Genomic DNA, 24,225 nt, shown 5'->3' with positions numbered 1-24,225 from the left:
TGTATGACCGTCACCACAGTCAGAACACAGGTGAATAGCTTCATCACCTGAGGACACTCCCTTGTGCGATATACCTTAGGAATCCCATTCTTCCCTGACTCCCAGCTGTTGGCTCCCACCAATCTCTTTTCTTTCACTCTAATTGTGTCTTTTTGAGGATGTTATATAAATGGAATCAGGCAGTGTAGAACTTTTTGACACCGGCCTTCTCAGGCAGCATAATGCCTTTTATATTTGCCTAAGCTGTTGTGTGTGTCATTAGAATGTTGATGTTTTTGTTTTTGCTGAGTAGTATTCCATCGTATGAATGTATCACCTTTAGCCATTGAAGGACATTTGGGTGTTTAGTGCTTTTAAGCTAACTGTCTCCCCCACCAATCTCTAGTTTCATGAGCATGATAATCTGGATGTTGTTAGTTTGTGCCCCTCCCCCCCCATTATGTGTGTATACATGCATTATACACGCACACACAACACACTTGATGCTTTATTTCCTGAATTATTTGCATGTAAGTTGAATAGATTATGACCTTTTACTCCTAAATGCTTCAGTCTAGTATTAGGTATTGCCTCTAGTTGTCATGTCTTTGTAGTCTCTTTTACTCTGTATTATTTCCTGAGTTTTTATTTCTTATGACTAACAATTTTGAAGAATACAGCCCTTTTCTTTGTTTCTCTCCCTCCCTTTCTTTGCCCAGAATAGAATATTCCTCATTTGTGATGTGTCTGATAATTTTTTTTTAAAGATTTTATTTATTTATTAGAGAGAGAGAGAGAGAAACAGCATGACAGGGGAGAGGGTCAGAAGGAGAAGCAGGCTCCCCACTGAGCCAGGAGCCCGATGCGGGACTCGATCCCAGGACTCTGGGACCATGACCTGAGCCGAAGGCAGTCGCTTAACCAACTGAGCCACCCAGGCACCCTGTCTGATGATTTCTATTGATTAGATTGTGGTTATACATATACATTGTTGGAATATTACCTAAGTGATTGATGCTGTCCTTCTTGAAATACCACATCCAGTGGCACATGGTGTACACCTGCTTCTCATTAATGGTGTTAATTCTCGTGAAGGTGTTTGTGCCACTGTGTAGTTACTGTTCTTTTTCCTTGCAACTGATAATCAATCTGTATTGAGATACTGCTCTTCGTTAAAATTTCTTCCTACATTGAGCAAAAATATATGTTTTTTTTATTGTTACCGGAATATTTTTAATTGTAAACACCATTTCAGATTTTGATTCTCTTGATTTTAGGATCTACAAGTAATTCTTAAGATTCATAAGATCACTAAGCACTATTGTAAACTGTTCTTTCTATGTAAACCTGTCTTGGTTGGTTTATATGTAGATGCTGTACATCTAAATAATATAGGGGGTATATGGGGTGCCTGGGTGGCTCAGTCGTTAAGCGTCTGCCTTCAGCTCAGGTCGTGATCCCAGGGTCCTGGGATCGAGCCCCGCATCGGGCTCCCTGCTCAGCAGGAAGCCTGCTTCTCCCTCTCCCACTCCCCCTGCTTGTGTTCCCTCTCTCGCTGTTACTCTGTCAAATAAATAAATAAAATCTTTAAAAAATAATAATATAGGGGATATATATTGAAAAGGTGGTAATAGAATAATTTTTTGATTTATGCATTCTCTTGTCATGGAATTTCTGAATGGAAAAGAAAATAGATTGGTATTGATACCTGAACTATGAGATTATTTGAAATCTGTGTTAATGAAGGTTCCATAAGAAGAGAGAGAAAAAAATAATTCAGTGAGTCAGTTTCCTGGGGGAAAAAAAGGAGGAAGCTCTTTTAGGAGGCTGAGTGTCGTGTTCAGAAATAGTTCTAATGAAAATTAGTAGGACTCAGTAAAGGGATATGAAGAACCATTTTGATGTATTATTCTAGAGCAAAATCAAAATGTCACAGTTCAGATCGGGGAACATTATTGTGCCTTGGAAGTCATATGAAGATTTCACCAAACATGTTAGAGAATTGACAAGATAATGAGATAGTTTTAAATTACCTAAATAATGTGAATTGGCTGTGAAATGGTAGTAGCTAAACCATGGAGACATATGCCTTCCAGTCAGTGCAGCGGGAAGCTGGGAAACTTGGGTTCTAAACTAAACCTTGAGTGGCCAGTTGTGCCACTAATCTGTGATGTGCTCATAGCCAGTAAGTTCAGGAGGTCTCTGAATTCTGTTCCCGTATCACCCTTTTTTGAGGTCTTGATTTCTGAGTTCTGTAGCAGTGATCACTGTCTGTAACAGCAGCAACCCTTATGAACCCTGTGAACAGAAAGGCTGAACTTTGTTGTTCTGGATACTGGGTTTAGATTTATTGTTTGTTGTAGGTGCTTTAGTTTACCTCAGCTTTCACAATAGGAGAAAAACTATTTTATTCTGTCACTTTTATTTAGTGTAATTTACTAAAAATTTTATTTTTGAGATTTTAATAAATATTTTTGTCTGCTTTGGATATTTCTGGAATAGAGGACAAAATTAATTAATGTTCTGATCTTACCACCTTGTAGTTTTTCCTCTAAATTTTATTTTGTTGTTGACGAGTTCTTCCAAACTATAGAGGAGGGAAAAGTTTTCCTTGACTTTTTTGGGGTCTCTAACTGGGTCTGAAAATTAAACTGACAAAGTCAAGATTAACAGGAGAAAAGCATGTAAATTTATTGTTAAGTTTTATCTGACATGGGAGCCCTCAAAAGGAAGTGAAGAACCAAAGGGGATTGTTAAACTTCTGTGTGTGTGTGTATTTAAAGATTTTATTTAGTTATTTGAGAGAGAGAGCATGCGCAAGAGAGCACAAGCTAGGTGGGGAGTGAGGGGAGGTAGCAGAGGGTGAAGCAGATTCCCCGCAGAGTAGGGAGCCTGATGTGGGACCTGATCCCAGGACCCTGGGACCATGACCTGAGCCAAATGTAGATGCCTAACTGACTGAGCCACCTGGGTGCCCCAAACCTGTGTGTTTTTATGCTAGGTTTGAGGCATAGTGGAAAGTCGTGGAAAGATAGGGTAGGGCACAGGGTATGAGATAAATGTAGCAAACGGGGAAATTTTGCAAGCCTCATTGTTTGGATTCTTCTCGGAGTTTCTTTGTCTTCGGAAATAAGGATGCTCCTTTTCTCCCACTATAGTGGAGGGCACCTCTCACATGAAGTTTTTATGACCTTATTCAGGGGTGAAGGGCAGGTGGTATGAGGGTGTGGCTGGAGGGAGGGGAGGGATCAGAGAGAGTCCTTCACACTTCTGCCTTTGTCTCAGATTCCTTCAGTTTTGTATGTTCTCTATGTCATGGTGCTATATTTTGGGATGGGGTGTCCTGAACCCCATCATAACTCTAAGCTGTATGACACAATTGAAAAATCCTTCATTATGTTTTGTTATTGAAAACACTAAACACAGGGGGGCCTGGGTGGCTTAGTTGGTTAAGCGACTGCCTTCGGCTCAGGTCATGATCCTGGAGTCCCGGGATCGAGTCCCGCATCGGGCTCCCTGCTGGGCAGGGAGTCTGCTTCTCCCTCTGACCCTCCCCCCTCTCATGCTCTCTATCTCATTCTCTCTCAAATAAATAAATAAAATCTTTAAAAAAAAAAAAAAGAAAACACTAAACACAAATGGATTTGAGAAACCTAGCTCTTATTCCATCTTTATCTCTAATTCATTTTTTTTAAGATTTTATTTATTTATTCATGAGAGAGAGAGGGAGGCAGAGGGAGAAGCAGGCTCCCCAAGGAGCAGGGAGCCCGATGCAGGACCAGATCCCAGGACGCTGGGATCATGACCTGAACCGAAGGCAGACGCTTAACCATCTAAGCCACCCAGGCTCCCTTTACCTCTAATTCATATCATTTCTCTGTCATGGGGGTTTTTTGGTGGTGATTTTCTAATTTCTTCTTTCAATAACAACAGCAGTAGTTGGCCACAAAGGATAGTTGTGAAAATTGTAAATCATTTTGATAAAGATCTGTTATGTAGTATGCACCTCTGATTTTTTATTATCATAGAAAGTGCTGGGTATTTTACCAAATATTTAATATGGAAATAATTCATATTATCTGAAATAATTGTTGTCTTGATGTAAAAGATGCTTTAATAACAAGAGGGAGTTACTATACAATTATATATTATCATTACTGATATTTTAAGTATATTATCAGAGTATTAGTAATAATAATCAAAGTCAGAATTAGTCTAAGCATTGAGCTTTTCTGAAAAGTAATGACTAAACAACATATAATATAAACAATTTATAGTTAGCTCTTTAAATCATTACCCTTCAATATTACAGTATACACAGATGGATTTTTATTTAAAAGATTCACACTATTTCAGATGTACATTTGTTGAAAAGTCATTAAAGGGTCCTGATGAGGTTTTGGAATATAGGTGAGGTTCAGTGGGGTGGAGTCCAGAGCCGAAGACTAAGAAAGAATTCTTCATATGTCTTTGGTGCAAAATAGTGGTTTATTTAAAGCATGGGGGACGGGGGGAGAGACAGGACCCATGGGCAGAAAGAGCTACTGCACCGGGGTTGTGATGGGTGACTGATTATATACTATGGGGTTGGGGGAGGTAAGGAAAGAGGGAGGTTTCCGAGAAAGAATTTTCATATGCTAAAGAAGACTCACAGGATACTGGAGGCCTTGCCATTGTCAAGTTAAGGCTGTTTACCCCTCTAGTAGGGCATTACATGAAGATAGTTGGGAACTTCCTGGAGGAACATTACACTCTGCCCACTTCAAGTATCTGTCGATGGGCTGCAGGTTATAAAGACATTTAATTGTATTTACATTCCCTTCTGGAAGCTATTGCTAAGGCTTTTGTAAGTAAACTGAGGGAGACTCAGGTCTTGCAGGATGGTCATCTCTACAAGTTAACTATTTGTTTTTCCTTTAGGGCAGCCAGGAGTGCCTGAGAAATGTCACATATATCCCATGGCGGGGGGTGGTTGTGGGTGTCAGCTTCTGCTTTGTCCTCAGCTTGCCTTCTGTGCCTTCATCAGGTCCCTTTCACTCTCCCCAACTTTTCTTGCCAAAGGTAATCTTTGCCAGTAATTTGGTGTGCAACTTTATATCATTTTACAGTGCAAGGCATATACCTTAATAAATTAAGGTGCTAGTTGGTGATATTCAATATTTTTTATATCTAAAATTCTCTTTGAAAAGTTAAAAAGGAAGAGCAGAGAGGTTAGTGTAACAACATTCGTGTTCACCATTCTAAATTTCTTGTTTTTGCTACCTTTTTTTTAAGGACTAAAACAAAGTTAAAGTCTGTAATGTGTATTCAAAGCAATGTAAATATTATATGCATTTAAGACCCAAATTATATTACTCTGTTTATCTTTTATTTCACCTTTTTCTATTCAATATCTATCTGTTGGCTGATGGCTACAGTTTGTTCATTCTGAATATTTAAATTTTTCACATTTCCTTTTAAAAAATACTTATTTTTTAAATTATCAGATGTTTAGGTATGTGTGTTAGGAACACTCAGATTAACTGCTTTCTGAAAAAAATAAGTTCCTGAGATTTCCTTTCAACAATACTTTAGAAACACAGATAAAATTACTTCCTGTCTCTCAGTTTCCTGTATCCATGGCAACCTCTGTTTTACACATTGACTGTGGAGGAACCAATGTGAAGAGTGGTGTTTCCTGAGCAAACTGTGACTAAAAAAAAGGAAGAAAAAAAAAAAAAAGTGGAGGGGTGGAGGTCAACAGTGCCACAGAAAGAAATGGAGTTTAGAAATGTCGCTCTTCAGATTTAGAAAGAAAACCTTTACTTGAATCAGCCGAGTGTCAATAATATGAATTTCCTGGTTTTGGTAAGATTATTTATTTAAATATGAACTTTTAACTGAAATGAAAAATAATTTGCTTTTGTGAAAAGCTATAGTTTAGAGTTTAATTGCTCTTTTGTAGTGAATTTGTACTTTCATAAATTATAATGTTACTTAATTGATACTGTAATTTGGTAAAGGGACATATTATATCCAAAGACCATTATCCTTACCTCATCATTTGTCACTTTTGTTGTCAATTGTAATATTTTAAATTAGCTTTAGCCAACGTATTATTTTGCAGTTCATTAAATTTGAATTACCATTTTGTCAAGCAGTGGGTTAATGGCCTGGAGGTGTTAATTCTAGAACACATTCCAAACTCATTTTATAATATTATGCTATCACCATAGTACAATTGATGATATTTAGTATTGTTGGCTGATACTAATAAAAATAAAAGAATATGGAATTTTTAGTATTATAGCACTTTAATTTTGAGAACTTATTGATGATTTAAAGTTTTACCTTCTTTTTTTATAGCCAATTCTGATATGAACAGAAAAACCAAGAACAGGGCTATGTGTGGATTACATTTTTCTCTGACTTGCCTACGACTTTTTCTACTTGTTACCTGTTATCTTCTATTCTTATTCCATAAAGAGGTTCTTGGATGTTCGTCTGTTTGCCATCTCTACACTGGGAGACATATTAACTGCCGTAACTTAGGCCTTTCAAGGATTCCTAAGAATTTTCCTGAAAGTACAGTTTTTCTGTATCTGACTGGAAACAACATATCTTACATAAATGAGGGTGAATTAACAGGACTTCATTCTCTTGTAGCATTGTATTTGGATAATTCTCGCATTGCGTATGTATATCCAAAAGCCTTTGTTCAGCTGAGGCATCTGTATTTTCTATATCTAAATAATAATTTTATAAAACGCTTGGATCCTGGACTCTTTGAGGGACTTTCCAGTCTTCGTACTTTATGTTTACAGTCTAATCAAGTAGCTTTTGTTCCAAGAGGAGTATTTAATGATTTAGTTTCAGTTCAGTACTTAAACCTACGAAGGAATCGCCTCACTGTCCTGGGGAGTGGTACCTTTTTTGGTATGATTGCTCTTCGGATACTTGATTTATCAAACAATAAAATTTTGAGGATATCAGACTTAGGCTTTCAACATCTTGGACAGCTGGATTGCTTGTATCTAGAAGGTAATAATTTAACAAAAGTACCGTCAAATGCTTTTGAAGTACTTAAGAGCCTTAAAAGACTTTCTTTGTCTCATAACCATATTGAAGCAATACAGCCCTTTGCATTTAAAGGACTTGTCAACTTGGAGTATCTCCTCCTGAAAAATTCAAGAATTCAAAATGTTGCTAGGGATGGGTTTAGTGGAATGAATAATCTTAAACATTTGATCTTAAGTCATAATAATTTAGAAAATTTAAATTCTGACACATTTAGCTTGTTAAAGAATTTAATTTACCTTAAGTTAGATAGAAACAGAATAATCAGCATTGATAATGATACGTTTGAAAATATGGGAGCATCTTTGAAGATCCTTAATCTGTCATTTAATAATCTTACAGACTTACATCCAAGGGTCCTTAAGCCATTGTCTTCACTGACTCATCTCCAGGCAAATTCTAATCCTTGGGAATGTAACTGCAAACTCTTGGGCCTTCGCGACTGGCTAGCATCTTCAGCCATTACGCTAAACATCTATTGTCAGAATCCCCCATCCATGCGTGGCAGAGCATTACATTATATTAAGTGGACTGACTTTACAAATTGTGTTACATCTTCGACAAATGTATCCAGAGCTTGGGCTATAAAATCTCTTCATATTCATCACAAGACTACTGCGTTAATGATGGCCTGGCATAAAGTAACCACAAATGGGAAACATTTGGAAAATACTGAGAGCGTTACTTTCTGGGAACGAAGTCGTACTTCACCTGCCAGTAGATTTTTTCAAGAGAATACCTTTGGTAATCCATTAGAGGCTACTGCAGTGTTACCTGTGCAAATACAGCTTACTTCTTCTGTTAACTTGAACTTGGAAAAAAACAGTGCTCTACCGATTGATGATGCTTCGGTGTCAGGGAAAACGTCTCTCATTTGTACACAAGAAGTTGAAAAGTTGAATGAGGCTTTTGACATTTTGCTAGCTTTTTTTATCTTAGCCTGTGTTTTAATCATTTTTTTGATCTACAAAGTTGTTCAATTTAAACAAAAACTAAAGGCACCCGAAAACTCAGGGGAAAATAGACTTGAATACTACAGCTTTTATCAGTCAGCGAGGTATAATGTAACTGCTTCAATTTGTAACACTTCCCCACATTCTTTAGAAAGCCCTGGTTTGGAGCAGATGCAACTTCACAAACAAATTGTTCCTGGAAGTGAGGCACAGGTGATTCTCTTTGAACATTCTGCTTTATAATTCAACTTAATGTTAGTTACAGGAAAACATCAGTGCCATGGACGAATTCAACTGAAGCTTCCTTAAAGAATTATAAACTTTATTTGGAAATACAATGAATTATATGAGCTTAGCATTAATAAATACATGTTTTTAATAATTTATGAATACTGTATTCATTCAGCATATATCTTTGATAGGTGCTATATTAAGTAATAATACTAGCTAATGTTTCTGTGTACTAAGCACTATGCTAATAAATACTTAATATATCACATTTATCCTTAAAAAACTTTGTAACTATTTACGTTTTACAGGTAAGGAAACCTAGGGAAAGTGAGCTTAAGAAACTGTGCCAGGTTCTTGCTTGTGATACTTTTTAGGTCTGTCTGACTCCAGGGCGCATGCTTTTAATTTCATGCATTGCTGCTGCGTAGGTGGTAATTGTGAACAACATAGGCATGGCTCCTATTCTTGGTAGAGCTTGAAATCTCGTGGAGACACATGGTTTCCATCTGGGATGGTAGGTATTGCACTTGGAGGTGCTGCTGGGTATAACATAAGTGGAAGTGGTAGGTGGCTTTATGAGAACAGTGACATTGAGACTGGATCGTGAAGGATAAACAGAAATGAAGAGAGCTGAGTAATAGGTAGAGGTAACATCGTATCATAGGAGTCTAAGAAAGAGAGAGAATGCTGCTTTTTATGAAGTAACGTTCAGTATAACCAGAGTTATGAGTGGTAGTGTGAGGTCTGCAGCTGGAGAGAGAGATCAGATGAAGAAGGATATTGTAATTTCATATTTTTCCTTAGGGCAGCAGGGAGCCACAGAAGGATTTTAAATACTGGAATGACATAATCAGATTTACTGTTTACAGAGTACCTTCTTTCTGGAAGGAGCAACGAGACTAGAGGCAGAGTTAACTGGGTAGGAATTTGAATCACCAATCCAGGGCAGAGGTACCGGAGGCCTGTGCCAGAGAGAATGGTTGGATTCTGGAGCTTGGTGATTGGCTAAGCGGTGACAGGTGAGGGATATGTCAAAGATGGCCATTGTTTGGCTTAGGCGGCATTCTGTTGCATTTAATGAGCAAAGGAAGCAAAAGGATTGGGGATATGTGTAGGGACAAAATAATGAGTTCAATTTTGGATACATTGAATTTGAGATTCGCATCTGATCTCCAAGTGGAAATATCCTACAAGCAGAAGATTAGGGGAGATTTCTATCTGGTAAAGGTCAATAATTTGTAACCTTCCATTTGCATAGTACGCCGGAAGTATATGATACTCTCTTAACAATAGCATTGACCATTTGAGTCATGATTTGGGAAGACAGGTAAGTGAGGAAGAATAAGATCAAAGAGCCCCCAGGAGATGTTAGTAGCCTTGATTGGGAATCTTTAATGTAGATAGATGGTAATTCAAGCCATGGAAACTATATATGTTTTTCTCTATTAGCATAAATTTATACTCTGTAGAATATTGGGCATATAGGAAGTGCCCATGCTTGATCTGTTAACAGGGACCTGAGTCACGAATATGTATTAAAAATTTTCCCTCGAGCATTATGTATTTCATGTGCTGTCCTTCCTCTTCCCCCAAATTTCTTTTTTGTTATTAAAAGTTAATACTTGCCGGGGCGCCTGGGTGGCTCAGTCATTAAGCGTCTGCCTTCGGCTCGGGTTCTGGTCCTGGGGTCCTGGGATCGAGCCCCGCATCGGGCTCCCTGCTCCGCAGGAAGCCTGCTTCTCCCTCTCCCACTCCCCCCTGCTTGTGTTCCTGCTGTCGCTGTCTCTCTCTCTCTGTCAAATAAATAAATAAAATTTTTTTTTTTTAAGATTTTATTTATTTATTTGACAGAGCGAGACACGGCGAGACAGGGAACACAAGCAGGGGGAGTGGGAGAGGGGGAAGAAGGCTTCCCGCGGAGCAGGGAGCCCGATGCGGGGCTCGATCCCAGGATCCCGGGATCGTGACCTGAGCCGAAGGCAGACGCCTAACGACTGAGCCACCCAGGCGCCCAATAAATAAAATCTTTAAAAAAAAAAGTAAAAATAAAAGTTAATACTTGCCATATGAAATTAGCCTAAAGCAGTCTGGGAGTGTTTAAACCAAGTGCTAATTACTGAGTCTGTGTTGTGGACCTGAAGTAATTATAGGAATGGTTGGGTTGTCTGGCGTACCTTCAGATGGTGCTGCTCAAACTCAGAATCACCGGGGTTGTTAAAATACAGATTGTTGCCCCCCACCCCTCCCAGAGTTCCTTATTCAGTAGGTCTGGAGTGGGGCCTGTTGGGTGTATGTGTGGACAGGTTTGCTGGTAGTGCTGGTCTGGGGAACATGGTTGGAGAGCCACTGCTGTAAGTCAATTGAGGAAAAGCAGAAAGGAGCGGAGGAGTGGTTTTGAGATACCCTAGAAATTTCAGAGAAATTAAAGCCGCAACTCCCTCCCACCCCCACCCCAAGAGTTTTCACTGTTCTCCTTTTCCCTGCCTAGTTTAAAGCTTTGTCCTTGGTTGTGATTTTAGAAGAAAACCTGAATACATTTTAAATAAATCTATTCTTACATAAATTACTTGTTTCATTAGGGATAGGTGTGTGGTGTTTGTTTCACCTTGAAAATGTTTTTAATAATACACTTCTGTTGTTGTTGTATCCACACAACTCCCACAACTCCAATTAAGTTTTTTCTTTAGTTACTAAAAGTACATGCTCTTTGGAAAAAAGAATTCAAACAATACAGAGATATTTAAAATGAAAGGTGAAAACTCTTCTATGTCTCCCTTCCCCACCACCTAGACCACATCCTCTTGAAGATGTTAGAAGCAGCATAGGTGGTTATTTGGAGTTAGGAAATATCCATAAACAAAGTATTTATCTTGACCTTACCAAAAAAACTCCCCCCAAATTCAAAGAAGGTAATTTAGAAATTTTATCAAGATTTTTTTTGTTTTTATGTATAACTTAAAATTGATGATTGATGTAGGCTCAACTAGAAAACTTTAATCTTATTAATATTGTTTTATATATGGAGTTACAGTTGTACATGGTGGTATTCATTAGGTACTCATTCCAGTTTCTGTCAGCAGCTTTTCCTTTTAAAAATATTAGCTCATGGGCGCCTGAGTGGCTCAGTCGTTAAGCGCCCATGTAGGCTCAGGTCATGATCCCAGGGTCCTGGGATCGAGCCCCTGCATTGGGCTCTCTGCTCCGCGGGAAGCTTGCTTCTCCCTCTCCCACTCTCCCTGCTTGTGTTCCCTCTCTTGCTGTCTCTCTCTGTCAAATAAATAAAATCTTAAAAAAAAAAAAATGTTAGCTCACATGACACTGTTGTTTGATACTTGCACCGTTTAAAAAACTTAAGGTAAAATTGATTTGAAGTGATAATATACATAGACATTTTTAGCAGTATAATTTGTGCATATGATTGTTTCACATTTTAGGCAGCCCCACCTCAAACAAACAGGAAAGTTAAAACTAAGTAATAATATTCTAAATTAATATAGGTGAAGAAACTTTTCTTAAGAGTTCTGTTTCTCTACCATTTACTAAAGTTTTTTGATGAGAACACTCAAGAATAATATGGGTGTGTTTCAGAAAGATAGTTTTATATACAGGTCCATTTTTTCCACTGACTTCTGTAAAAGTTGGGTAAGGTTCCAGGGCATTCCAAAAAAGCTCCTCTCCATTCTCCCCCATAACAAATGAGAAGTATAGAACTCAACTACCATTTATTTATAACATTATACTTTTTAATACATTTAAAATTCCAGTGTGGAATTTCAGAAATATGTATCTCACTTCTGGGATAATTGAGAATGTACTCCCAGTTCCCTCCTAGCATTGGAGTAGAGATGTTTGATGTTAGATTGTCCTTGAGGACTTGAATGGTATAGAGCAGACGCTTTAACAGGAGTCAGCAGGAAATGAGGAATGTCCCAGGTGATGGAGTGGGGGCCTGGGTAAGGTGTCTCATGGGCTTCTGGAGGTGAGGGGCTGCCAGTGCTGATAGCCAGAGACAGTGTTGGGGCACGGTAAGGGTGGACATTGTTTGAGAGTGAGGGAATTGTGTAGAATTCACTGGTAGCAGGGAAAGACGATCTTTGGATACCTCCTTGTTCTCCACCAACTTTGTACTCTCAGTGGAGTTCTCGACTTTCTCCTACATAAAGTGCCAGGGTTACACTCTTCCTCTTACCTGTGTCTTGAGTCAGCAAGCATTTTTACTCCATTATCTTACCTGCAACACAACAATAACAGTAAAATATGCCATATTTGTCTTAAAAGGTTGCAAAAATGGGAGAAAAAAAGACTAGGGAACCTTTTACAAGGTTCTGAAAAACAGCTTTAATGCTAGACCTTCCTACCAAATTGGTCTCACAGGCACTTACCCATGTCCTCGATATAAGGGTCCCACACCTCGACTTGCCTTTGTTACCAGAGTCCTCTTGATCACGTAACACTGTTTTCCAGGGCACGTTCTCTTTATTTTGGTCGGGGCTGTGCGATACACAACACTCTCCAGGAATATAACTCTGAGCCACGGGTATCTTTTCATGTGACTTTAATGACCAGCACAGTTGGCTTTTTTCATTTGTCCTCAAGGTATATATTCATGATTACCTTGTAATTATTTACTGTATAGTTTTATCATCAGCAATACCTAGCATTTACAAATGGTGAGGCCATATTCCCACCCTCATAATTATGAAATCTCTAGTAGGTTCTCTTATATCCCTTTGTAAAAGTCAAGAACCACTCCATCAAATGACTCCTGTAAGCATTCAAAACAAGCATTGCTGGGGTTTTCAGCCTAACGTTTTTCCCACACAGTTCTGTACCAGTCATTTATCATCTTTTTCTGGAAACTTAGTGTTGTCATTGGGTATTGTTTCCTGAAGCATAGTCTTTCCCTTAAAAGTCACAGAATGTGGCGGTTTCTTCTGGATTGTTAAGAGTTTTTCTATCTTAAAGATTATGGGCTTCTTTGTTTTGCTTGTGTGTGTGCAGTCCAAAAATTAATTGAGGGAATAGTTGATAATATTAAAAGCCTTTGTAAAGATTATTGTTGGATGTAAAAAATCCAACTTTCATTTTAAAACAACTTAGTGAATTTCCACTAAGAATTTTTTTATCCCATTTCCTTGCCAGTATTTGTCAAGGGAACTAGATTTATTAACACTCTTTTCCATGACCATGTAGAAAATTACTGTGTAGAAAGAATATATGTTTCCATCTAAGTGACAAAAGTATTTGCAGCTAGCTAGATCCTGGAAAATATCTAGAGAGGAAAAAAGCTAATTTTAGTGTAAATGTCACCACTTTTGTAGCCTCTGGTGTGGTAGAAAGTCTGGAATAAGACTGATTAGTCAGGGCTTTCTTATTTTGCCTTTTTCTTTCAATAAACTGCTGTTCTTTGTTTAATCCTATTAAACAATATAAGCAGAGAAGTATAGTTAAGAGAATATTTTATTTGGTTGTGGCTTTTAATGCCTAAAGCTTATTATTTTCTTAAATTACCCTAACTTCAGTGACCTCCTATATTTAAGATCCAAGAATGCCAGAGTGATTTCATACATTAATCATTTTTATGTGATATATAAATACTGTAATTGTGGTCTGGTTAGATCAGAGAAAATGCTATTTATTTTTTTCTTGGACCTCCTGTAAAAAACTGTTAAATCATCAATTTTCGATTATAGAAATGTTCAGAAAAAGTAATTGAAAATTTTGTGTTTCTGAATGCCTGTTTTCTTCCCAGGTCCAAGGGGATGAAGATACGATACAAATCTATCAATCCATCACTTAGAAAGTGTTAAAACACATGGTCTATGATGAATATAGATAATTTCTCTGAAAAATAGAGCTATAAAATGCTCACTATAAAGATGCTAATAAAAATTGGACAGCTAGAAACTAGAGTCCTCATATTCAATGTAATATTTATTGTTTGGGCTGACCAAATGACTATTAGAAATTTCATTTATTTGTGCCTTTGGGGATTAAAAGTTTTATTTTTCTTTTCAAGGGCTATTTGTTTTCTGAACCCTTGTGGTTAGGTTCATAATGACACAAAAGGATAGAAATAATCTTAAACCAGCATAGTTTTCAAGTTGGTTCAATAAACACAAAGATGGATTGATTTTTTTCTTTAGTACTTAGTTTTCAAAAGCAAAGAAAAATCACTCTACATGAAGTTTCTGCAATTTACAGTCTACAGATACTTTTATATACCCAGAAAATGCCTTAAAATGCCATAGCTTTAGAAAATACTAAGACAAGATTAAGAACTATGGTTTTACTCATGTGAATTTAACAGAAAAAGAAGTTTACTGAAAACTTTGTGGAATTGTTTAAATGGTCAAATAATAGTACAGTTTTTCAAGCGCTCACCTATTTAATATTTACGTATGTGTAACATCACTTATATCACACTTGAAGATCCAAACAAACGGATGTTTATAAAAGCTTGTCTTCTTTCTGTAGTGTGTTTGTAACTTGTGTCTATGTGAATACATTAATATATCTACCAAGTATGTGAAATAAGAAAAGTATTTGTGACAAAGAGAAAGAAGGGAAACGTTCAGGTTACTAGTACTTTTTTCCCTTCAGTTTTACTTTCATTCTCCTCTTTCATCTTCAATGTTAAACTTTCCTTGCATTTTCTGAAATGTTTCAGAAATAGATTCCAACACAGCCACCTTCTGCTCTGTTTTCTGCCTTATGTTTAGTGTAATCAATTTTAATGTTATCTATAATTCAACTATCCATAGTTGTAATTATAAAAAGAGATAAGCACAAATAATATTGCAAAAAGAAAATGAGGGAGGTCAGTTCTTGAGTTGGGGAACATTAATTCCCATGATTATTTATTGAGTGTTCACATTATTTATGTCCTGTGGGACATAAAAAAATAATACATGGGCTGTGCTTAAAGTTAACTGATAGTCTTAGAGCAGGCGTGTAGGCATGAAAAATTAAAGGACATTAGGAGAAAGAACTGGCAAATGAGTTGCATGCTAAATGAGTAGTGCTGATGTTTTATGCTCCTGGAAATTCCAAGGACAGAGTGCTCACGTACAGTGGGTTGGAGTGGCCAGAGAAGGCCTGTGAAGGAAGTGTGAATTAAGGTGAATAGAAAAAGGAGGAAGAGCATTGTGAGGGGCAGGAAGGGAGTAAGCAGATCTGAGTTAGCAGCTATTATATTCGAGAGGTGATGACTTAACTGCCTGAAAGCCGTGAAAGGAGGAGTAACTTGAGAAAGGTGGGTTTGTTCGAGCTTGTTGAAGTTCTTGATTGCCCCCTGAAAATTCTTAAAGAGAAGGAATGAAATTTAAGAGACTGGAATAGAAAGCATCCATTTGCCTCTTTGAAGCCCTCATTAATGAGGTGAGTAGGATCAGTTGGATCCCATTTAACCTTGTAAAATGAAAATAAATTTATATCAAAATTGGGTTTTTGTTGTTTTTTTTTTTTTTTAGGAGGAGCATCTATCCTAATGTTATCAGTGCAAAGTGGGTTAACTTGCAAATGCTAAGATCTCAGTTGATGGTAGAATGATCAAGATTCTGGGGACCACTGATGAGAATTAGTGATAATTTGCCAGTGCTTCTTTACCTCCATTTAGGTGACAGATGCTCTCCCTTCAGACAGGTGCCACTTAGTATGTCAGAAATACCCATTAAATGGAGAAAAGTACTTATTCAGGATATCAGACTTTAAAAGAAAAAAAAAAGAACATCTCATTTGTTGCTTGTTTTCTTTGTCCTTCCTGCAGATTTTTAGTCCCTAATGGATGGACACTTGGGTTGCTTCCATAATGTTGCAGTTGTAAATAATGCTGCAGTAAGCATCTGGGTGCATGTATCTTTTCAAAGTAGTGTTTTCATATTCTTCGGGTAAATAGCCAATAGTGGTAATGGTAATTCCATTTTAATTTTTTGAGGAACCTCCATACTGTTTTCCACAGTGGCTGTACCAGTTTGCATTCCCATGAACAGTGCATAGGGATTCTTTTTTCTCCATATCCTTGCCAACACTTGTTTCTTGTGTTTTGATTTCAGCTGTGCTGACAGATGTGAAGTGATACCTCACTGTAGTTTTGATTTGCATTTCCCTGATGACGAGTGATGTTGAGCATCTTTTCACGTGTCTGTTGGCCATGTCTTTGGAGAAATGTCCGTGCATGTCTTGTGCCCATTTTTAATTGGATTCTTTTTTGGTGTTGAGTTGTATAAGTTCTTTATATATTTTAGGTACTAACCCTGTTTTGGATATTTCATTTGCAAGTATCTTCTCCCATTCCGTAGGTTGCCTTTTAGTTTTGTTGATTGTTTCCTTCGCTGTGCAGAAGCTTTTTTTTTTTTTTTAGTTTTTAAGGTTTTTAGTTTATTATTTTTATGTTTGCTTTTGTTTCTTTTGCATCAGGAGACTTATCTAGAAAAATGTTGCTATAGTCGATGTCAGAGAAATTACTGCCTGTGCTCTCTTCAAGGATTTTTATGGTTTCAGGTCTCACATTTGGGTCCTTAATTCATTTTATTTTTGTGCATGGTGTGAAAAAGTGGCCTAGTTTCATGCTTTGTCATGTAGCTGTCCATTTTTCCCATTTACATTTTTTGAAGAGACTGCTCTTTTCACATTGCATATTCTTGGAGGTGGCCATTTTTTAAATCTCCAGAGCTTACCATAATGTCTAACACATTTTATGGACTCATAAAATGTTGACTAAAATGAATGAATGTAACCTTGGTGACCAAGTCACCAGGAAGGTTTGGCAAGGGTAATATGACACTCTAATCACTTATTTTTTTGTAAATAAATTGGTATCCTGGTATAAGCCCACCTTTTATTAATACTCATTGAGCCAGTCTTCTGAAATCTGACCTTAGGACTATAACAAAATGTGAAGTTTGGGCTGGAATAATCAATAATCAGCTTTTTATTTTTTAACCTCTTAAGTTTCGATTTACCTACTGTGCTATGGAAGCTGTATAGAGACTAGCAGGGAGTTTAGCTATTCCTTTCAGGACTCTAGATTGCTGCCTCCTACTTAATATGAACTGTCACTTCTTAGTAAGCACAGGTTTGAGAGGTTAAGAACCAAGTGAGATTTAAAATTACATAGTTTCCCCTGGCTGCCTTCACTTCTTCCACATTATATACCAGATTTGACTGATGTGCACGAGAGGACATTAAAAGATGACACACTGAGAAGAATGTTCATAAAGTGTTAACTCAGAACTCAATATGTAGCACATATGGAAGAGAAAAACGGGTTGTTTTTTATTTAAAAAACAGAACAATGGGACACCTGGGTGGCTCAGTTGGTTAAGTGTCCTGTCCGACTGTTGATTTCAGCTCAGGTCATGATCTCAGGGTTGTGAGATCCAGCCTCATGTCGAGCTCTGTGCTGGGCGTGGAGTCTGCTTGAGATTCTCACTCTCTCTCCCCCTCTCCCCCTCTGCCCTGCCTCACTGTTCTCTTGCTTGCTCTCTTAAAAAAACAAAACCAAAACAAAACCCCAAAAACAAAAAAACACCTAATTCTTGTCTTTTGTTTAGAGAGGTAATATATATAAGATTAAGGAGAATGCCTTTTCTCCTCCAAACCTATTTCTATTTCATTTCTGGTTTATAGCTCTCATTTGATTTGTTTCCATTTTAAATGTCTGATCACATTTTAAAGCATTTAATTCAGAAAGATTATATATTATCGGAAAACAAGATTGAGTCTTAATTTGTAAAAGATAAGGGTTGAGAGAGTATTATGTGACTAAAAAGTGAAGTGAAGTGATTATTTGATTAATATTCAAAACTTTATAAAAATACCGTGGGTAAAAAAAAATCTATTTTAAAAGCTTCATTTTAAAATGTTATATTTAGGGGCGCCTGGGTGGTTCAGTTGGTTAAGCAACTGCCTTCAGCTCAGGTCATGACCCTGGGGTCCTGGGATCGAGTCCCGTGTCGGGCTCCCTGCTGGGTGGAAAGCCTGCTTCTTCCTCTCCCTCTGCCTGCCACTCCCCCTGCTTGTGTGCGCTCTCTCTCTCTTTCTGTCAAATAAATAAAATCTTTAAAAAAAATAAAATAAAATGTTATATTTACACATTTGGAGGGAGCATTTTTATAATAACTTTAAAAAGAAAAAAATTTTTAACTTCTTAATGCTTATTTACTTTAAATAAATATGTGTTGTGCATGCTGGGAAGTACAAGCCTTTCTTGGCTTTTTGTTATCCCTATTATTTGGGGGTACTTTCCCCAAACAACTGTAATGAGTGGAATTGAGGTGCATCTTTCTGTGTTTTTTGTTTTTTGGTTTTTTTTTCAAACTTCAGTGCTTTGAAGAGAATTTCTGTGTAACTTCTTTTACTGATCCCAGAACATGGCATGTATACTCCCATTTCTCCTCTTCAGTCCTTCCTTCTCCCTTTTGAGAGTCACCTCTTCCCATCTTCCCATTCAAAGCCAGCTCCTGGACCTTTCTACTCTGGGCTGTAGTCATTTTCCCCTTTTCCACACTTGAAGTCTGTGGTCACCCCCTCTGGTGCAAGCACGGTTTTCCCTGTCTGCTGGAATTTCATCCCTCTCCCATACCTACATCTCTGCTTCTGTTGTCCTTCTATGCAGAATGAGTCACATCCCAGTGAGAAACAGTGACTGCCCACTGATGGAGGTTGCCTCACTTCCCTTACCCCTACTAGACAGTCACGTGTCCAAGCCCCTCAGCCGGTAGAGCTAGAAATCCCACTGGAGGTCGGGGAGGGAACAGGGCAGGTGAACCCCACTGATCACATGACTGACTTCTCCTCCAAGCCTGGATAGGCATGTACAAGCCGAGCAGAGTTTGCACCTGTATCCTCTGGCCTGTCCCAGTCTGCTTCCATGAGTATCATTTTCCATTCTTTATTCTAATTTTCTTAACACTTCTTATTGTCAGTCATTGACTATTTCTAGCTCTTGGCTTTACATAAATCTCAGGTTCCCGAACTCATTAGATTTCTCTCAGAACTTTCCAAGCTGTATTTTGGTTTCAGCAGTGTCCTCTAAACAAAATCACCATTCATGAGAAAGGGGTGAAGGTAAGCCTTTTGGCAAGAATTGTGTAGTCATTCACTAGTTTACCCTATTCATGCAGCAGCTTGATTATCAAAATCTGTCCTCAGCCTTGAAGGCTCAGTGTGGTGAATGTGCATGTCTGTAGAGTTCAGTGTTTTAAAACTGTATCCTTTATTCAGCATATTGCTAATTACTTTTTCCTACTTATGGCAGAGGTAGAACTTTCTACCTTGTCAGAAACATGTGCCTGTGGTGGTAGCATCATCATTGATCAATATGATAATTTTTAGTAAAGCCTATAATCAAGTGAACTGATTGTCAAATATATACCGTTTTTTTTTCCTCTCTTCTACATTCCCTCCTAATTAACCTTCATCCACCTCGTAGACCGTGGTCACACTCAGATTGCCAAATATGTATCAGGAAGATTGATACTCAGTTTTTTTAGAAAATACACTGTACTCAGAATTCTGTTCCACTGATTTCTTATGAAATTACTGGTTTTCCTAAAAGGGATTGATGCTTGAAGTAGAGAAGGCAGCTGTCTGCGTGGATTGTCCCTAAAAAATCCTGACAAAAAGGCCTGGTAAACAGCTGTGTTCTGGAGGATTTTTGTCTTTTTCAGCCAATCAAGATCGTTGTTGATAGCTATCTGGGATGCTCCTGTATTAAAAAGGAATTTCAGAACCCGTCTGCCTTAGCAAGCTATAATGGATTAGTGGCAAATTCCTCTGCGGTAGGAAGTGACAATGTCTATATTCCCTCCACGTATCTGTCATACTTCAGTCCAGCCTTCATTTTACTGACAAGGAGACCAACATCTGGAGAACTGAATTAACTTCAGTGGGATCACAGTTAGTGGGTGAAATTTTAGGCACGATTTTGGTTTCCTAGTTTTTCTTCTTGGGTGTTGTTCCCTGAACTGAATAAAGTACATTGTGTGTGTCTTTCTTGAAAGATTTTTTAGTTCTTGTATAAAGGAAATGCAGTGACTTAAAAAATATTTACTACTGCAGTAGGATGTTATTAAGATGATACATTAAGATGTATCAGAATATCAACTAGTTATTATTTTGCCCAACTGATGATTTAGTTGTCTAAAATCTGATCACATTTGAATGTACAGACAAAACATTTGACTTTACAAAGGTGGGAACCTGACCCAAAATATGGTAAGTTGGGTACTTCTTTACTGAACATTTAAAAAAATAATCATCCATGTTAATGCAGAATGAGAAACATAGTATGTCTCTTGTAGGAATGATTCTAGAACGTCCCTGGAGATAAGAGTTATAATTTATTCAGTTAGTTTTAAATTCAAAAAGTATAATTTAGTGTTTCAGTGGATGGTTAAGTACTTCCACTTTTTAAAAGTCAGATTCTTGTTAAAGTACACTTACTTAAAACTCCTTAAGCATAAAGTTTTCACACATGTACACAGTGTATAACCACTACCATAGTCAATATAGAACACTCCCGTCACCCCAGAAAGTTCCCTTGTGTCCCTTTCTCTAGCAACCACTGAGCAAATAATTTTCACTTTCCAGAAAGTCACATAAATGGACTCATACAGTATGTAGCATTTTGAGTCAGTTTTATTTCTCTTAGCATAATGTTTTTGAGATTTATCCATGTTGTTGCATGTATCTTTAGTTCCTTTTTATTGCTGACAACGATTTCGTTAAGTATCCCACAGTTTGTTTAGCCATTCACTAGTTGATAGACATTTGGGTCATTTGCAGTTGTGAATTACTGTGAATAAAGCTACCATAAATACTTACATACAGATCTGAGGCTACTTGTTTTGGTGTTGGGTAAATATGTGGGAATGGGATTGCTGAGTTGTGTGGAGTGTGTTAATTTTATAAAAACTGCTGGTGTGTTTTCTAAAATGGATATGCCGTTTTTTTATCCTCAATAGCTGTGATTGAGAAGTACTGTTGTTTTTCATCTTTGTCAGCAGTTGGTATTGTTAGTCTTCTAAATTTAACTTTTAATTAAAATGTCATTTTGGTTTTAATTTGCATTTCTCTGATAACTAGTAACGTTGAACGTATTTTCAGGTACTCATATACCATCTTTATATCTTGTTCAGTGAAGTGTCTTGAAGTTTTTGCCAATTTTTAAATTGAGTAGTCTTTTTTTTTGGTGCAAATAGGGTGGTTTTGTTAAAGCACGGGGACAGGACCCATGGGCAGAAGGAACTGCAGAGTTATCTTCTTGAGCTTTTAGAGTTCTTTATGTGTTCTGGATTCAGGTGCTTTCTCAGACATGTTTTACAAATATTTTTTCCCAGTCTATGGCTTGTCTTGTTTTTCTTGGCATTATCTTCAGAAGAGTAGAGATTTTTAATCTTCAACATTTTTGTATCTTTATCTTCTTAGTTATAAAATCAACTCACATTTATTATAATAAGTTAAAGAATATTAAAATATATTTTTCCTTTCGGATCTACCTTTTTGGTATTTAAACACTAATACTCTAGTGAAAGAGAAAATTTTAATGTTATGTGCAAAGGTAAAATTTCTGCTACAAGAAACATATTTTGAAAGTTTCCTTTGTATCCTAGAAGTAAAATTTCTCTTCATATTTAAGGGGGTAATTAGAAAAAGAAAAAGAAAAAAGAATAACCTGTTAAAATATTCCAGTACAATCTGTTTTGCTTTTCTTTTATTTTAGTGTCATCCAGGATAAATTCTGTGGGATTATAAACATCTCAGTGGAAGGCCTACATGATGTCATGACAGAAGATCCTGAAACAGGAACTTATAAAGAGTAGGTGGATCATTTAATTAATTGCACTTGATCTGGGGTGGAGTGTGTGGGGGGGGTAATTAATTATGTCCTGCATGATTTTTGTTCACTACTACCATATAAACCCAGTGTGGTGACTGTTTAAATTTTGTCTTTTATAAAGAAAATTTTGTATTTGTTTTGCCTCTCATTAGTTTGATCTTGAGATCACCTTTAATTTATTAAAGTGAAATGACAAATTGGACTTCTTTAGTTTAATAATTTTATGATTTGACATTAGGTTTTTATGTTAGCATGTAAATGCCTTTTTAAAGATGTTTTGAATATATTTTTTTCAATTAACAAAGTTCCCCTGCCCATTAGGCAAGTTATGGGGAAAAGAGGATTGGTAAACATCCTGTATTTGTATTTGCCTGATAGAAGCATCCCTGGCACCTTTACATATTAGAGTCACTTGGTACTTGACCAGTTTTAAGAGAATGGTTAAAATGACATTTTTTGTGAGAATAGTTAAAATCATGTCATACTTCTAGAACTATTAATTTGAAATTTCATTTCATTGCATCCTTTTATAGGTAGTAGAATTGCTGTACCTTTTCTCTTATTATTGTTAATAAAGGGCATGTGTTAAATTACGATAAGCAAGACTTAATGAGATTTGAGGCCGCTTGACTTTACATCAATAGTATACTGAGCCTGTTTTCTTTGTTCTTTAAAAAGAATCTGTAGAATGGGGCGCCTGGGTGGCTCAGTCGTTAAGCATCTGCCTTCGGCTCAGGTCATGATCCCGGGGTCCTTGGATAGAGCCCCACATCGGGCTCCCTGCTCGGCGGGAAGCCTGCTTCTCCCTCTCCCACTCCCCCTGCTTGTGTTCCCTCTCTCGCCGTGTCTCGCTCTGTCAAATAAATAAATAAAATCTTAAAAAAAAAAAAAAGAATCTGTAGGAAATGGGAAAGATTGCCGTTTGAATCCTATTTTGTTGAAAACATGGAAAGCAAATTTATATTGTTGCATCTTATTAAACATATGTAGATATGATGTGTCTGGCATATAAGTTTGCCTTCAAGAATATAGGAGTTCAGATGAGGTAGAAACTTCACACTTCTGGGATACCTGGGTGGCTCAGTCGGTTAAGCGTCTGCCTTTGGCTCAGGTCATGATCCCAGGATCCTGGGATCGAGTCCTGCTTTGGGCTCCTTGCTCAGCGGGAAGCCTGCTTCTCCCTCTCCCACTCCCCCTGCTTGTGTATGTTCTCTCTGACAAATAAAATCTTAAAAAAAAACAAAACAAGAAACTTCACACTTCTCTGATTACAACCAAAATAAGAAACCATGCGTGCGTGTAGGCAGTTTTTTCCAGGTTTTTATAAAGTTAACATAGGGTTTATGGCATGTGACTATAAATACTGTGTATTTATGCATAATATGTGACAAAATTTACAACTGTTTGTGAAATATTTAGGATATAATCAAATATTCCTCGTCCTCTTTAGAGTATATAATTTAGGGGAAGGATGTGTCTAATAGCATAATGAAAACACTAGTAATGAGTAAAGGCAATTACGTATGTTTTGAACAAAGCACACAAAATGGTAGAATTTTAACTTGTGCTCCAATAGAGGAAAAAAGAGGCACTGTGTGTTAGAGTCTTCAGGAAGGGATAGGACTTAGGATATAGGAAATGGACATAAATATAGTATGGTCTAAGAGGAAGGGATGAGAGTCAGGAAGTTGTTAGAAATAAAGTTTAGAAATAATGTAGTTTCATAGGCTCGGAAAAGTGCAGTGACACAGCAGATGAGTAGAGGAGTCAAGACTAGAACCATGGTGTTTTGACTCGTGATGCCAAGCTCAGCCAGGGAGAAAGTTTTGGTTTGGAAGAGGAAAATGTTGGGCATAAGGAAAGCAGACTGACTAGGAGACCACTATTGGGATCCATACTACAAAGGCCTAGACTTGGTGCCTGGGTAGCTGGGACGTAAAACCACTGTTTTCTTCCCCAGAATTGTTTGGTCACTGCTTTTTACCCTGGGGTGGTATTTGGCATGTGGAAACACAGTGGAGAAACTATTTTCCTAACTTTTCTAGGTTTTCTACGAGAGGTTAGACTGGATCTGTGATAATCTTCCTACTCTGTAATTCTGTGAACTGCATGGAGTTCTTTTTTTTCTTGTAAACTCTGTGGAGTTCTTAAAATTACAGTCCA

General features: G+C 37.3%; 2 protein-coding genes across 3 annotated transcripts in view; both read left to right on the top strand.

Moving 5' to 3' along the window:
- The window catches only part of IPO11 (importin 11), a 184,589-nt gene that overhangs the window by 121,516 nt on the left and 38,848 nt on the right, over positions 1 to 24,225 (top strand). The window contains exon 22 of the mRNA XM_081825596.1: positions 21,946 to 22,041. Within this exon, the coding sequence (XP_081681722.1) occupies positions 21,946 to 22,041 (96 nt within the window). The remainder of the gene's footprint in view (positions 1 to 21,945; positions 22,042 to 24,225) is intronic.
- Positions 5,033 to 8,370, top strand: LRRC70 (leucine rich repeat containing 70). Of its 2 annotated transcripts, XM_081826821.1 has the most exons (3): positions 5,038 to 5,826; positions 6,325 to 6,999; positions 7,378 to 8,370. In XM_081826821.1, exons 2-3 carry the CDS (start codon positions 6,336 to 6,338, stop codon positions 8,229 to 8,231), a joined length of 1,518 nt encoding a protein of 505 aa, XP_081682947.1. In that variant the 5' UTR covers positions 5,038 to 5,826; positions 6,325 to 6,335; the 3' UTR covers positions 8,232 to 8,370. The 2 variants fall into 2 exon arrangements, with proteins under 2 accessions (XP_081682946.1, XP_081682947.1); XM_081826820.1 differs by having other exon boundaries at positions 5,033 to 5,826; positions 6,325 to 8,370.

Source organism: Leptonychotes weddellii, chromosome 7, assembly GCF_054177405.1.
Source record: "Leptonychotes weddellii isolate Sample4059 chromosome 7, ASM5417740v2, whole genome shotgun sequence".
Classification (NCBI taxonomy): Eukaryota; Metazoa; Chordata; class Mammalia; order Carnivora; family Phocidae; genus Leptonychotes; species Leptonychotes weddellii.
This window is presented reverse-complemented; position numbering and strand designations above follow the sequence as displayed.

Coding starts and splice junctions, on each gene's coding strand:
- LRRC70 (XM_081826820.1), top strand. CDS start 6,336: ATGAACAGAAAAACCAAGAACAGGGCTATGTGTGGATTACATTTTTCT.